The sequence below is a fragment of the Aphelocoma coerulescens genome, chromosome 6 (assembly GCF_041296385.1).
Source record: "Aphelocoma coerulescens isolate FSJ_1873_10779 chromosome 6, UR_Acoe_1.0, whole genome shotgun sequence".
NCBI classification, from domain to species: Eukaryota; Metazoa; Chordata; class Aves; order Passeriformes; family Corvidae; genus Aphelocoma; species Aphelocoma coerulescens.
In genome coordinates this window covers 34,949,197-34,962,983 of record NC_091020.1, presented here as the reverse complement: position 1 = coordinate 34,962,983, position 13,787 = coordinate 34,949,197, and the positions used below count along the sequence as shown (strand labels likewise).

The window sequence follows — 13,787 nt, the reverse complement described above, 5'->3', positions numbered from 1 at the left end:
AGCAAACACTGCAGTGGGCACAGACCCCTGGAGCATCCCCAGGGCAGGGCTGAGGCACAGAACCATGGAATGGTTTGCAAGGATCTTTTAAAGCTCATCCAGTCCCACCCTGCCATGGGCAGGGACACCTCCCACTGTCCCAGGCTGCTCCAAGCCCCAATGTCCAACCTGGCCTTGGGCACTGCCAGGGATCCAGGGGCAGCCCCAGCTGCTCTGGGCACCCTGTGCCAGTCAGGGTCCAGCAGGACCCAGCAGCTCCCACCCCATGGCCTGTGCCACGTAGAAAGCTTTGGACACATCCAAATCCCGCAGGATTTGGCAGCTGTGGCTCCATGGGGCAGACACAGGAGTCACCTCAGGGGCTGAGTGCAGGGGGATGAGTGCTCTGAAGGAGAGGGCAGCACAGGGGTGTCTGTGCTGAAGGGTTTGCATTTATCAGCCCCTTTCCTGCCAGGGCTGCATAACAAACCTTGGAGCTTTACACTCCAACATCAATCACTCAGATTTCCAGCTGCCTTTGCACCTTCCTTCCCCCCTCAGGCTGGAGCAAACAGCTCCTCCATCCACACAAACAGCCACAGGAAAAAAAACACATCGAGCATCAACCCCATCCAACCCCCAACCCCACCACTGCTCATTTTTGGGGACCAGACCCCAGGCTTTTTGGGTGCAGACAGAATCCCACACGCTCACAGCACAGGCCAGAAAATTACCAAAGCAAAGAGGGGTTTAAAAACCGAAACAGATGGTTTGTTTCACTCTGAACCTCAGAGCAAATTAATCAGGAGAGTCAAAATTCACCAGCGCACACTTTGTCAAGCTGGTTCTCACTTTTGTTTTGTCAACCTTGATAAGGATTTCCACCATGCTCCCTTGTCTGGTAAGGCAAAACTCTGTGGTTTAAATGTATCATCACCCAAACTGCAGCTATAAACACGCTCCCAGTTAAGAAGGCAACTCAACAGCCTGCCTAACCAACACGTGCATTGGCTCTCACAAATCCACGCTTGACATTTAAGCTCCCGCTTTGCTTCTGCTGTGGAGGGAAGTGAAAAGAAGTTATCAAAAGTCTGGAAGAGGCCCCAGATGCAGGCTCCTGGTGGTGTGTTTCTCCACAGGAAGTGGCCCTGCAGCAGCTCAGCACAGACTCCAGCTACAGCTCATCCCTGCGACCACACTCAGGCTCTGGGCTCAAAGCAATGACCCAGGCCACCCTGAAAGCTGAGATACTTCCTAGAAACTCTGTGCTAGGGCACGGGAGCAGCAAAGGGGGAAGTGGTGGGATGATAGCAACGAGCAAAAAGCCAAATTGTCAGGAAAAAAGAAGTCAAACCCCACTGGGCCAATATTAAGGCCACACTGCATCCTCTCCTCTAAGTACTTCCCACAGAGGTGAAACACCCAGATCCCCCAAAACCCTTCCACCACCATCACGAAAATCAATGCTAAAGAGATTCAGATTCAGTGTTCCTCTCCTCCAGCTTCAGGCAAACATTAAAGACCTTCTTTAAATGTTAGCCAAAGGCAAACAGTCCATACAATACAATTTGGCATCAAATAGCAGTGAGCATTCCAGGTTTTATCCAGATAAATGTCCCCACCCACGCAGAGCCCACAGGAACAACACCAATCACGCACCAAACACAGGAATTATTAATACTTGCAGATATTTTGGTTTTCCCTCCAGTTTTGGCCATCCATGTGTAAAAACTCACATTAAACTCTTCCCTAAAGAGCTTCCCCTCGTCTGCCGAGCGTATCCGGATTTCCTCCTCCAGGTTTTCCACTGGGATAGGGAAATACTTCTTGGGGCCCGAGGGAGACCTGCTGAGCAGCATGACCCGTTGCTGTTCTGTCAGGACAAGGGCAGCATGTGTTAAAGGCATGGCCAGAGTGAGAGATTTCCAAGTACAAATTAATCTTTATGCTGAAAGATGCCCAACCAAACTTCTACCGTGACACTCTGAGGTGATAAAGGTGATTTAAAAGAAATAAAAAACCAAATCATAGGCCAAGTATTGGTGAAATTAATGATTTCTGTATTTACACTGAATTAAAATGTGACCAAGTTTTGTTCAGCAAGGAGCAGGTTCTTTCTGCTGACAGGACAGGGACTGCAAGGGCAGCTTTTGGCACCTGTCACTGAAGAGATGCTGTGAGATTATTTCATTTAGAGGGGAAATAATAACAATAACAATAATAACGATAAAAATTTATCTTTAACTTGGCAGCCACCAGAAGCTGTGCCCCAAGAGGAGCGGCTGCCCCTGTGCACAAGCACCAGCCCAGCAGGAAGCTGATGGGTATTTTTAGGGTTTTGACTTTCCCTCCAACTGCCACCCTCTTTAACTCACTCATCACCTCACACACAGCGAAGTGCAACTGGCAAAACCCACAGATGGATTCGTTTTTATCTTTAAGTGTATCCTTTTTCTCTGGGTTGTGGCTAAAACAGCTTGCACGGCCCTTCCAGGTTTGCTGGGTTTGAGCTGGGCCCCACAGCGGAGCCAGCCCGGGGATCCCCGCGGGTGGAAACAAACCCAGCACAACTCAAACCAGTGGGAAACATTTTTAACTCCTCAGAGTGTTTTATTTCACTGCCTCTGGCTTAAAACTGCCCCATCTCAGCCCCTACTTCCCGTTCAGAAACCACCCAGTGTATTCACAAAGAGTTAAGGACCTTTTCCCCCATTTTAGGAAGAAATACTGCAATTCTTTCTCGAAATCCAAAGATCAGTGTCAGAAACGTGGATCTCGGCTGGCATTCTGGTGAAACATCTCCCAAGAGCCCAGGCAAGTTTTACACAGAAACATTTGCTGTATCACAACTTAAAGTGAAACTTATTTCAAACCACCAACAGAAAGTTCAGATTTTATACAGACTACTTGAATATGGATTTCTAAATATGGATCTCTACTCCAAGGCCAGGTTGGATGAGACAGCCAAGTGTTGGAAGGGGTTGGAACTGGATGAGTTCAAGTTCCCTTCCAACCCAAACCATTTGTGACCGTATTTTTTTTAACTATTTTCTCTTTAATAACAACCCTGTCAGTTACATTATAAATAAAAGCAAACACTGAGTAATTGTTAATTAGAGAACAAGGCACACACAAACAAACCTGAGAGTGTGAAAGCAAATCTCTCCATACCTTGTTCTTCCAAGATCCCATTTGGCATCTTTTTGTCTCCGGAGCTCACCACGGCTTTCCTGTGCCTCCTGAACCTGGAGCAGAGACACCACGTTAGCCTGGCCACCTCTGCTGAGAGCAAGCAGCATTTCCCCACAGCCCTTTTTGACCCACCATGTAATTCTGGAGAAACTCTTTCTGTTCATGCTGGCAGCGCGAGCAGGGCGGGCACGGCCCCGTCTGTGCCGCGCCGAGGCTCTGCCTCGCCTTTTGCTTCCGTGGGAGGGCACAAAGGATGGGGCTGAGCCACTGCACGGCCCTACAAACACCCACCTGAAAAAGTATCCCACCAGCACCACGAAAATGATGACCACCAGCACCAGAATGAGCAGCGAAGTCAGCAGCTCCTTGTGCAAGTTGTTCTCCTCGGTAGAGTCTGGGGATGGAACACAAGAAACGTGGAATATTAGACATGGATCCTCCTCTGGCACAAAAGCTGTGCTTGGTGCATCAAAAACTCTGTCCAATAATCTGCCTCTACTTACTAAAAACATCACAATCACTTGGCACAGGCAAGCTCAAATGGAAAGTTATTTCTTTTTTATTCTTTAATTTTTCCCTCCTCTTCAAAAGCACAACCAGACCACCCACTTCAGAGATAATCAAGGATAACTTTTTTGGAACGCCTGGTTAAGCAAGGGATTTACCTGTAGCCAGAGAAAGCTGAACAGGTATTAAGCTGAATTTGAAGTCCATTAAAAGGTCTGCTGCAGTGCCCTTATGCCCATCAGCTGCTTCCCAACCAGACAGAAACCACCCAAAAATGCCACCTTTCATACAGATTTTATTCACTCATATTCTATATAAATATACGAGCGAGTAGGAATAATGAGATTTTCCTCAGAATGGAGATTAAAGAACATCTTTGTTCTATCTGGAACAAACTCTGAGCCTCACCCTTCTGTTCCCAGTGTTTTGTGCATGTGTCTCTTTACCTTTCATTATGCTTCTGTAACCTTTTAGTTCTACTGAATAATTCAATATAGAACAGATTAAAATCATTAAAAACCCAACATGTTTTATTTAAGGGAGCCAAACTCCCAGCCTGAACCTTCAGCAAGCAAAACACAACCCTACAACCACTCCTCCAAAATTAAGGCAATTTCTGTTGCTGCTGGTATTTTAGGTTTTTTTTCCCTTTTAAATTACATTTACACACTTCTAATGTTTTTTTTACCATTCCTACAGTGGTCTTAGAAAGCTGACAGATGGAAGGGCTGGATGGGATATTGGGAATTGGGAATTGTTCCCTGGGAGGGTGGGCAGGCCCTGGCACAGGGTGCCCAGAGCAGCTGGGGCTGCCCCTGGATCCCTGGCAGTGCCCAAGGCCAGGCTGGACATTGGGGCTGGGAGCAACCTGGGACAGTGGGAGGTGTCCCTGCCCGTGGCAGGGGTGGCACTGGGTGGGCTTTGAGGTCCCTTCCATCCCAAACCAGTCTGGGATTCAATAAAATATTGAGGAGCACATAACACCTGCAGTAACTCAGAAAGGATTCATATGGATCAACCAATTACCCAGAACTGATGGCTGCAAAACCATTTGAGTCTTGGGAGCAGCTGGGAACTCTCTGTGTGCTCAAGCACGGTGTGAGGGCATGGGAAAAACTCCCTTTAAAGGCACAGGTGAGCTCAGGACACACAGGGAATGAAGGTCTCGTAAGTCAACATCATAATCCGAAGCCAGGGAAGGCAATAAAACGCACGAGAGATGACATTTAAGTGGTGTATAAAGATAAAAGTGACAGGCATGACAAAATTGTAATCAGAAGCCATGACTTGGCAGGGTTTCAGGAAATCACTCTTGGAAGGAGTGTCTGGATGAAGATGAATCACCACCGAACACTTTCTGTGCGCTGTTTTGCAACTCCGTCTGGAAGCCGAGGGCTGACAGGGAAACAAACACAAAAATTCCCTATTTTTGCCCCTCGCAGACAAAATGCAGCCACTTCCACCCACTTTTGGAGCTTAGAAATGTCACCCTCAGGATCTCAGAATGCTCCAGGATTTGGGGGTTTGTGTCGGCTCTCTTTAGCTCTGTGACAAGACCCATGACATGAAGGGGAAAAACAACAAGTTTGTCTCACGAGGGAGTTGAAATTTCCCTCAGACAATTACACAATTAAAAAAATCACCCATCTCTTCCTTTCACAGAACTGCTGCACCATTTTTGGGGTGTCTTTGGAGAAGTGATTCCCAGGTAAATACTGAAAGCTCAACCCAGGCTGGAAGAAGTTGAACCTTCTGCCAAATCGCTGCCCCCATTTCTTTAGCCAAGGACAGAGCACCCCTGCCACGACTGATTTCATTCTCTGGCCCAAGATGCCACCTCTCCTCCTACCATTTCACAAGGAAATTGGGTCAAAATCCACAAAAAGTCCCTTCTTCTTTGTACCTGGGCACATCTGTTCCCAAATCCTTGCAGCTGCTCACCAATGCTCAACTGCAGAGCCTGTGAGTGAGGCACGGTGTGGTTTCATTTTTCCCCTGCAATTTGTTTTAATATCAGTAAATTTATCAATGTAGCCCAAAAATTGCATGAGAATGTTAAAACTGAGCTTAGGCCACTGCAGACCAGAGGCTGAAGCATATCTGGCCAACACAACTGTCCCCAGACCAAGGAAGGTTTTAAGGGGAGACTGAAACAAAGGCCTGAAATAATTTTTTAATCCCTACTGCTTCAAAAATTCATGACTGAAACATCCCAGTAAATGGATGCAGGGGAGGCAAATCCTCCAAAGCAGGGAAACTTTTCCTCTGCTCCCACCCCAAAAGTTGTGGCCCAAACCCACTGGGATTTCTGCTCACAGCCAGCCGAAGATCATCCCAAGGGAATTTTTTTAGAGACATAATGAAAAAGTGACTTCAATATTCACCAAAGAGGGGGATTATCACCAGGAGGGCGCTGACAGCTCCTTGTGCTTCCCCTGGCACCCACCAAGGCTGACTCAGGGTTCTCCCTGGCTCCATCCCTGGTGCTGCTGGCCCGTGGCTCTTTCTGGAAGCACATCACCATGTCCTCCAGGGGTGGGAAGTTCCCACTTCCCATTTGTGTCAAACACAAAGCCAGCCCCAAGGAGAATGGGGATTAACAGCAGCGTGTGCACATCAGTGATCCTCCCTCCACATTCCCTCCCAAACTTTGATTTTCTCCATCCTAGGATCAGCTCCTTTGCATTTTTGGGTATAATGGCCCATGAATAAAAGTGTGATTAAAACACTTCTTCCCCCTCCACAAAAGCAAGCCAGCAGGGCAAGGTTTGCCCTAATCCAGAAATTATTCTGGTGAGTGACACAGAACAAAATCTTGTTTAAATGAGCACAGGAGAAATCCCACAATCACCAACTCTATTTATGCACAGGTCTGATCTTCTTTTCAAAAACCAGAGATATCACAAACAAACATCCAACAGGGAATATGACAAAACCCACACTAAAGCCTCTCAGGCTATTTTTGGAAGAGAAAGCCCCAACCCTGCCATGCCTTGGCTGCAGGAAGGCAGGAGCTGATGGGCAGCTGATAAGCAGGAGATTTGTTTGGTACATGTGAAGCACAAACCCAAATCAGAGAAAAATATTAAATAAAGGAAGGGCAAAGGAAAAAAGACAGGTAGGGGAGGGAAACCAGCACCCAGAGTGGCAGAAAACAGGAGGCAAGCAGCAGTAAATGCAAGTTTAATGTCTCAGCTGAATCCCACTCAGGCAAAGCCAGCACAGCCCAGCTGGCACTGCAGGCACGGAATCACTGAGCAGTCTGGGCTGGAGGGACCTTTAAATGTCACCCAGTCCAACCCTCAATCCGAAACCACCTCTTTCTGGAGTTCTGCTTTGCAAACTAATTCTTGGAATGGAGTGTCTACCAGCAGAGCATCCCTCTGGCATTTAAATACCAAGTAAAAGGAGCCAGATTCCACCTTCGTAACTCAGTTTTCTGATGCGGCCTCATTTTTCCCATGAAACAACCACCAAGAGTCTCGCAGGGAAGTCCCACCTCTGGGTCCCTTCTGGCTATTTCAGAGTCACAGAATGGTTTGGGTTGGAAAGGACCTTAAAAATCACCCGGTGCCAGCCCTGCCATGGGCAGGGACACCTCCCACTGTCCCAGGCTGCTCCCAGCCCCAGTGTCCAGCCTGGCCTTGGGCACTGCCAGGGATCCAGGGGCAGCCCCAGCTGCTCTGGGCACCCTGTGCCAGGGCCTGCCCACCCTCCCAGGGAAAGATTCCTGCCCAATATCCCATCTAAATCTCCCCACTTTCAGCTTAAAGCCATTCCCTGTGTCCTGTCCCTCCATGCCTTGTCCCCAGTCCCTCTCCAGCTCTCCTGGAGCCCCTTCAGGCCCTGAAAGGCCACAATTAGGCCATGCCAAAGCTTCTCCTCTCCAGGCTGAACAATCCCAATTCTCCCAGCTTTTCCTCCCAGCAGAGCTGCTCCATCCCATTAAACATTTCAGTGCCTCCTCTGGATTCATTCCAGCAGCTCCATGTCCTGTGCTGGGGACCCCAGAGCTGGACACGGTGTCCTGGGTGGGGTCTCTCCAGAGTGGGGCAGAGAGGGAAATAATCTTATTTCCAGAATCCCACTGACTTGCTGGAAGTTGACACCAGCACCAAACAGGACCCCCAAAGCTGCCCCATTTCCTGCCTTTTATCCTGCAGCTCCTCTGATATTCCTCCCCTCTGCACGTTCCTGCATCGGCGGTGGAAAGGAACTACAGGATTCCAAGGCACCAACCCCATGAACGCTGACAGGGTAAATACCAGTGGGATGTAAACATTTGGAAAGGTATTTAAAGGTTTACAACTGCAATCCCAGGCTGCTTCCACATTTCAGCTACTCAACAAGTAAAAATACAAGAGGAAGTAAAACAATCCTGCCCATGACTAATCCTGGAGAATTTACAAATATTGGAATTAGCAGGAGTTCTGTGAATGTCATGGACAGTATCATGAATAAACAGTCTGTAGCAAGGATCTGAGAGCATTAAGCTGTCTCTACTGGAAATATACATTTATTTATGCAAATTCTAATAAATACTAGCTTGGAAGTTGGAACTACATGGTCCCTCCCAAGCCAAACTAATTCTGTGGTTTCATTTATTTATTTAATACAGTTGAATATCTGGACTAAATATCAGGACAGCTTTCCAGTAAATGGCAGTGCAATAAACCCCAGAATATTCTCATTTTCTGAAAGGGAAATTTCAAGGTAGCAATTTCATGGCAGCAATTTCATGGTGCTCTTGTAGGAAGTAAAACGGCAGCAGTGCTAAAAACCAACCCATCCAGACAAGGCAACTGTGCTTTCAATAAGAATAAAGCTGATGCTGGAATTCAGCAAATCTTGGAAAAAATCAAGAGAGCTCAAATAATGACATGAAATCATTTATACCAATTCCTTTCAGAATCAAAAGCAGCTTATCTTTTGGGATCACTCATCAAATTAGCATGCAAAAGGAAAGCTGGATTTTTTTTTAGGATCTTTTAGTTCTTTCTACAGTCTGTTAAATGGAGTTTTCTTTATGCTTCAATCAAAAATCTTTAGTTTTGTATTTAAAAGTGCTGTATTAGTTCAAAGGCTATCAAATTTAATAATAATAAATAATCCTGTTATCTTGGAACTCTTTCTTCAGCAATGTATTTTCAGTGTGCACCTACTTGTCTGTCAGACGAAACTCTTCCTCCCTGTGAAGTCAGGAAGGCTTTGATATTTTGGAAAAACAGTTTAGTCACACCAATCATTTCTGAATCATATCACTGAAATTAAGATTTAATTAAAATAGGGATGATCAGATTACTCTTATCCATATTATTGGACTTAAATTCAACACAATTTCAAGTTAATCTTTGAAGATGAACAACATTAATGGCAAAACTCCCTTTGTTATTAAAATTATGGGAAGTGATAAAACCAACAAGTGACTTCCCCTTCTCAATTCCCATATTCTTGCATATTCAGCCCAATATTAGTAACTGGTTTTTCTACAGTTCCAGGTGCCAGACAAGATGCAGGGGCTGACAATGCTCCAGCGAACCAATTAATTAGCAAATTTACACTCGGCTAAAGCTTCATTTCTAGTCATAATTTGGTTATTTTGGGAGCACTAAGCACAGCCACACTCAGATTGTCACTGCTGAGGGTGGGGCCCCTTGTTCCCCCAACCTCCACTTCCCCTTCTGAGCTGGGAGTGCCCAGGAAGAGCTGCACCCCCCCTGCCCCTGGATTCTGGAGAAGGCAAATGCTCACACCTAAATTAGCAGCGAATCAAAGACAGCTTTGGGCTGGAAAGACCCTCAAAGATGATTCTGTCCCAGCCCTGCCATGGGCAGGGACACCTCCCACTGTCCCAGGCTGCTCCCAGCCCCAATGTCCAGCCTGGCCTTGGGCACTGCCAGGGATCCAGGGGCAGCCCCAGCTGCTCTGGGCACCCTGTGCCAGGGCCTGCCCACCCTCCCAGGGAACAATTCCTGCCCAATATCCCATCTGAATCTCCCTTATTTCCATTTCTATTACTACAACCAAGAACCAAAACAATCCAAGGGGCCATGAGCCGAGCCTGGCATTTGATTCCTGCTCCGAGCCTGGCATTTGATTCCTGCTCCGCTCTCCATCCCCAGGGGTGTAAAGTTCACAGGCAGATTAAAAGCAAATAAAGCACAAATCAGCCTCCTATAAACACTGGGTGTCAACAACAGTCACCTGAACAGTCGTCAAGACTTGGTCACATTGTTTATATGGGACATCAGCAGCGTTATCTCCCTGGCTTGGGCTGGAAGTGACCTCAAAGATTATCCCATCCCACCCTGCCATGGGCAGGGACACCTCCCACTGTCCCAGGCTGCTCCAAGCCCCAATGTCCAGCCTGGCCTTGGGCACTTTTATAAAACCCTATTCCCCCTGAACAGCCCCTCCCCAGGACTGTCACGTGTTAGGATGTGGTTGTGGGAGGCCTTGAAGAGGAAGAAATCCTGCAAACAGAAATGAGGATGAACAAAAGGTGCTGTGGTGGCCCAGTGAGGAGGAGATTGCTCTCAGCTCCAGGGACAACACACTCCTGTTTTTCACCTGACAGGACCTCACAGGACACCTGCACTTCACCCCCTCCTCGAGTCTTTGCATGAGAAAACACAGAACTTGTGTAAGGGTTCCTCCTGGTGTTTAAATACATCCCTCCTGCTGTCAAATGAAAATTCACCTCCTATTATCCACATCCACATCCCATCAGATCCCCAGGGGCAGCTCCTGGGCCAGGCAGACCTCGCAGCCCAGGCAGGAGACTCCCTGTGCTCCTCCACCTCTCCCAAAGCCATCCTGGGTTTTCCCATCCATGGGGAAAGAGAAAGTGAAACCCCAACACCACTCACGTGGAGACCAAACCCAGAGGGCACCCGGCACCATCAGAAATGTGTTAGTGGGGTCAAAGTCCTGCAAAACCATCCTGGACTGTGCCACCAGGGAAACCTCCCTGAAGTCCCTTTCCATGCCCATCCTAACCCCACAGATCATGTCCTTACTGGTTGTTGTGGTTGTTTTGGGCAGTTCAGTTCCATTGGGTGGCAGAGCTTGTGCAAAAATAAAACTAACACAGAGCAGCAGGAGCGAGCAGGAATGTTCCATCCTGGACCTGGAAGAAAGAAAAGCAAAAGATAAATTTTCAGGGCAAATCAATATTATGGGGTTTTTAATCTCGTGGCAGAAGGAAGAAAAAAGAAAAAGCAATATTTGCTTGAAATTTAAATGTATTGTTTTATACTCTCCCATTGCCTTAGCACTGAATGTTCAGTTCTGATGCAAAAAGAAAAAGAAAATACCACTTGTGCACACCAAAAATTCATTAAGGAGGTCTTAAATCCAACAACAGAATGGCAACACTCAGCCATGGTTCAAAGGTAACATGAGAAATCAGGGCAGAAAAGCTCCATCCATAAAAAAAGGTATCTGAGGACACTGAGGCAACGAGCCTGGAAGTAATTCCCAGAGGTAAGAGGAAAATTCATAACAAAGAGGAAAAGTTTTTACCACCAAACAGACCAGAAACACCAGAAAGTTTAAAGTGCCTTTAGCACACACTTTTCAGAGTTTCCTTATCCACTTTGACTCCTTTATCCACAGTTTAAGGTGCTCCATGCATGAATTCCTTGGGGGAATGTGGGCCACAGCTGAGTCTGCTTTCCAAACACAGAATTTCGGGGTTTGTGAGACCAGAAAATCATTTCCAGTGTGAAGAAAGTTATGGGAAAGGTGTGATGAGAACGTGGTGTCTCTTAATTCAGGGAAATTCATAGATGGAGATAAATAAACTGGTCTAGAAATACTCCAATCCCTCTAAATCGAGGTGGAAAGTAACTGTTGTTACAGATTTGCTGTTTATTTATCCGGTCCCTAATGAACAGATTAATTAGGAGAGGCCATTAGCCAGTCCTGCTTGATTTAGAAATATTTTCACACAACCTTTACTTTGTGCCTTCCACAAATGGCAGGATTTATCCAGATGGTGGCTCTGCAGCCACTGCTAAAATTATATCCCTGGAAATGCTGCTCACCAGAGCTCCCTGTTTCAGGGTAATACATTGAATTTAGCAATTTCCACAAGGTATTACACAGACCTGCCTAACAACACACTAAAAAACCCAGGAACTTGGCAATCATTAGAAGAACCAGTAGAAAATCCTACCTTTCCATGTAAAGTGGGATAATCCACCTCAAATAATCCCTGGATAAGCTCAAGTAAAGAAAAATCTCCCATAACAACAACTTTCACACCACCTTTTCGCCACTCTCACAGCTGTTACTCAGAAGTGAAATATTCCAAGTCATTCCCAGCCTCTCCAAAGCCTTGTCCTACACCCGGGAGTCAATTCAAACTCAGCACACACCTGGTATTCCTTGGATACACAGCTGGAAGCTCAGTAATTTTTTTCTCCAATATAACGAGTAAAGAAAGAATAATAAAGAGTATTATTAGCATCAGACTTTATTTTCTTAATTTTTTTTTCCCCAGTCCAGCTCCCTACTAATTTACTCCTTCAATTCCTTCTACTACTATTTATAATTTAAGCAGACTAAATGTCTTATCACCTAATCCCATTCTTGGGGTTTTACAATCCCATTCTTTCCCAATCCCATTCCTGGGATTAGACAATTCATTGTGTTTAATGCCTCAGTGCAAACTGTGCCTGCGTCGTTTTTAGCATTATTTAAACGTCCCAAATTAACAATTTATAATTATATTATATTTATAATTATGGAGCTCGGGACACGCAGCAGCAGTTAACGGAAACTGAAGGGAAGGGAAAGGAGGAAGATTTGGAAATGTGGAATAAAACCAGGATAAAAAGTGGAATTAACAGGGAAGAGGTGCTGAATGCTGGGATGCTTTCCACCCTCACCAAAGGCTGCTGAAACCCACTGGCATTTCAGGTAATCAATCCTGGAAGTGGCTGATTTTCCAAGGCAGTGCTGAGTTCGCTCTCTCTCATCCTTAAAATACACCAGCTCCTTAAAAAACCCCTACAGAATAATTGGAGTTGCTGGAAGGTTTCCAGGAGACCGGAAAATGAAAGGAACATCAGCACTTCACTCCAAATCCCTGTCAGGAGGGTTTTCCAGATGCCAATTCCCTGCCAGACCCCTGGAATCTGTTCTCTGGGATGTGATGAAGTGTGGCTGGAACACTCTGTGGTGTCCCACAATTTATCAGAAATAAACATAGCGATGAAGATTATGCAAATTCTGAGCTCCTGTTTTTGCCTGAAGCCCTTTGCATTTCCATCTCCTGAAGAGAGGAAGGGGAAAACTCCAAGGAAATCCAGGAGCTTCAGCAGAGGTGGATGCAAAGGACTGGGCTCAGCAGGACCAAGCACTACACAGGACCAAGTAGAGAACAATGGAATTAAGGTTGGAAAAGACCTTTAAGATCATCAAATTTAAGTATTCCCCAGCACTGCCAAGGCCACGCTGCCCCATGTCCCCAAGTGCCACATCCACGTGGCTTTAAACCCCTCCAGGGATGGGGACTCCATCACTGCAGCTGTGCCAGGGCTGGACAAACCTTTCCATGAAGAAATATTCCTTAATTTCCAATCTAAACCTTCCCTGGCACAGCTTGAGGCCGTTTCCTGTCCCTTCTCTTCCCACTGGGGTGGATGGGGAGGTGACCAAGCTGCAATCCCACAAAACCACCGTGAACTTTATATTTATATGTATGGCCTTTACACACAGGCCTGCAACGATACCATTTTCTGAACCAAAAAACCCCACTGCTGCAGGCACAGCAGCATTTCCCACATTTTCCTTCCTCACAAAGGCACAATGTCATGATACAGCCTGGTAAAACAAGAAAGAAAAAATAGTAACAACTCTCCTGGGAGAACAGGCAGGGAGAAAAGCACGGCTGAACAAGAAAAGACAACCACATGCTACCAAAGAAGCCTCTTGTTGATAAAAGTGGAAAGGAAAAGACCCAGGGAGAGACAAACTGTTATTATTACACAGCTCTGCTGTAGGGCAACTGCTGCCCCTCCTGGAAAAAAAGAAATAGGAACTGCCTTTAAAACCACACAGGAATACAGTGCATTTATCAGCTTGGATCCTACTGCATCCAG

General features: G+C 46.3%; 1 protein-coding gene across 14 annotated transcripts in view; it reads right to left on the bottom strand.

Annotated features, from left to right (window-relative positions):
* Nucleotides 1-13,787, bottom strand: part of PTPRE (protein tyrosine phosphatase receptor type E) — an 87,100-nt gene that overhangs the window by 16,147 nt on the left and 57,166 nt on the right. For 12 of the 14 annotated variants that reach the window (XM_069020279.1, XM_069020274.1, XM_069020277.1 and 9 more), the window contains 4 exons: nt 10,698-10,807; nt 3,463-3,565; nt 3,151-3,224; nt 1,716-1,852 (listed from right to left, as the gene is read on the bottom strand). In XM_069020279.1, the coding sequence (XP_068876380.1) occupies nt 1,716-1,852; nt 3,151-3,224; nt 3,463-3,565; nt 10,698-10,800 (417 nt within the window). In that variant the 5' untranslated portion in view covers nt 10,801-10,807. Of the gene's footprint in view, nt 1-1,715; nt 1,853-3,150; nt 3,225-3,303; nt 3,360-3,462; nt 3,566-10,697; nt 10,808-13,787 lie in introns of those variants that run through there. The other 2 variants (XM_069020281.1, XM_069020282.1) reach the window with 1 other exon arrangement.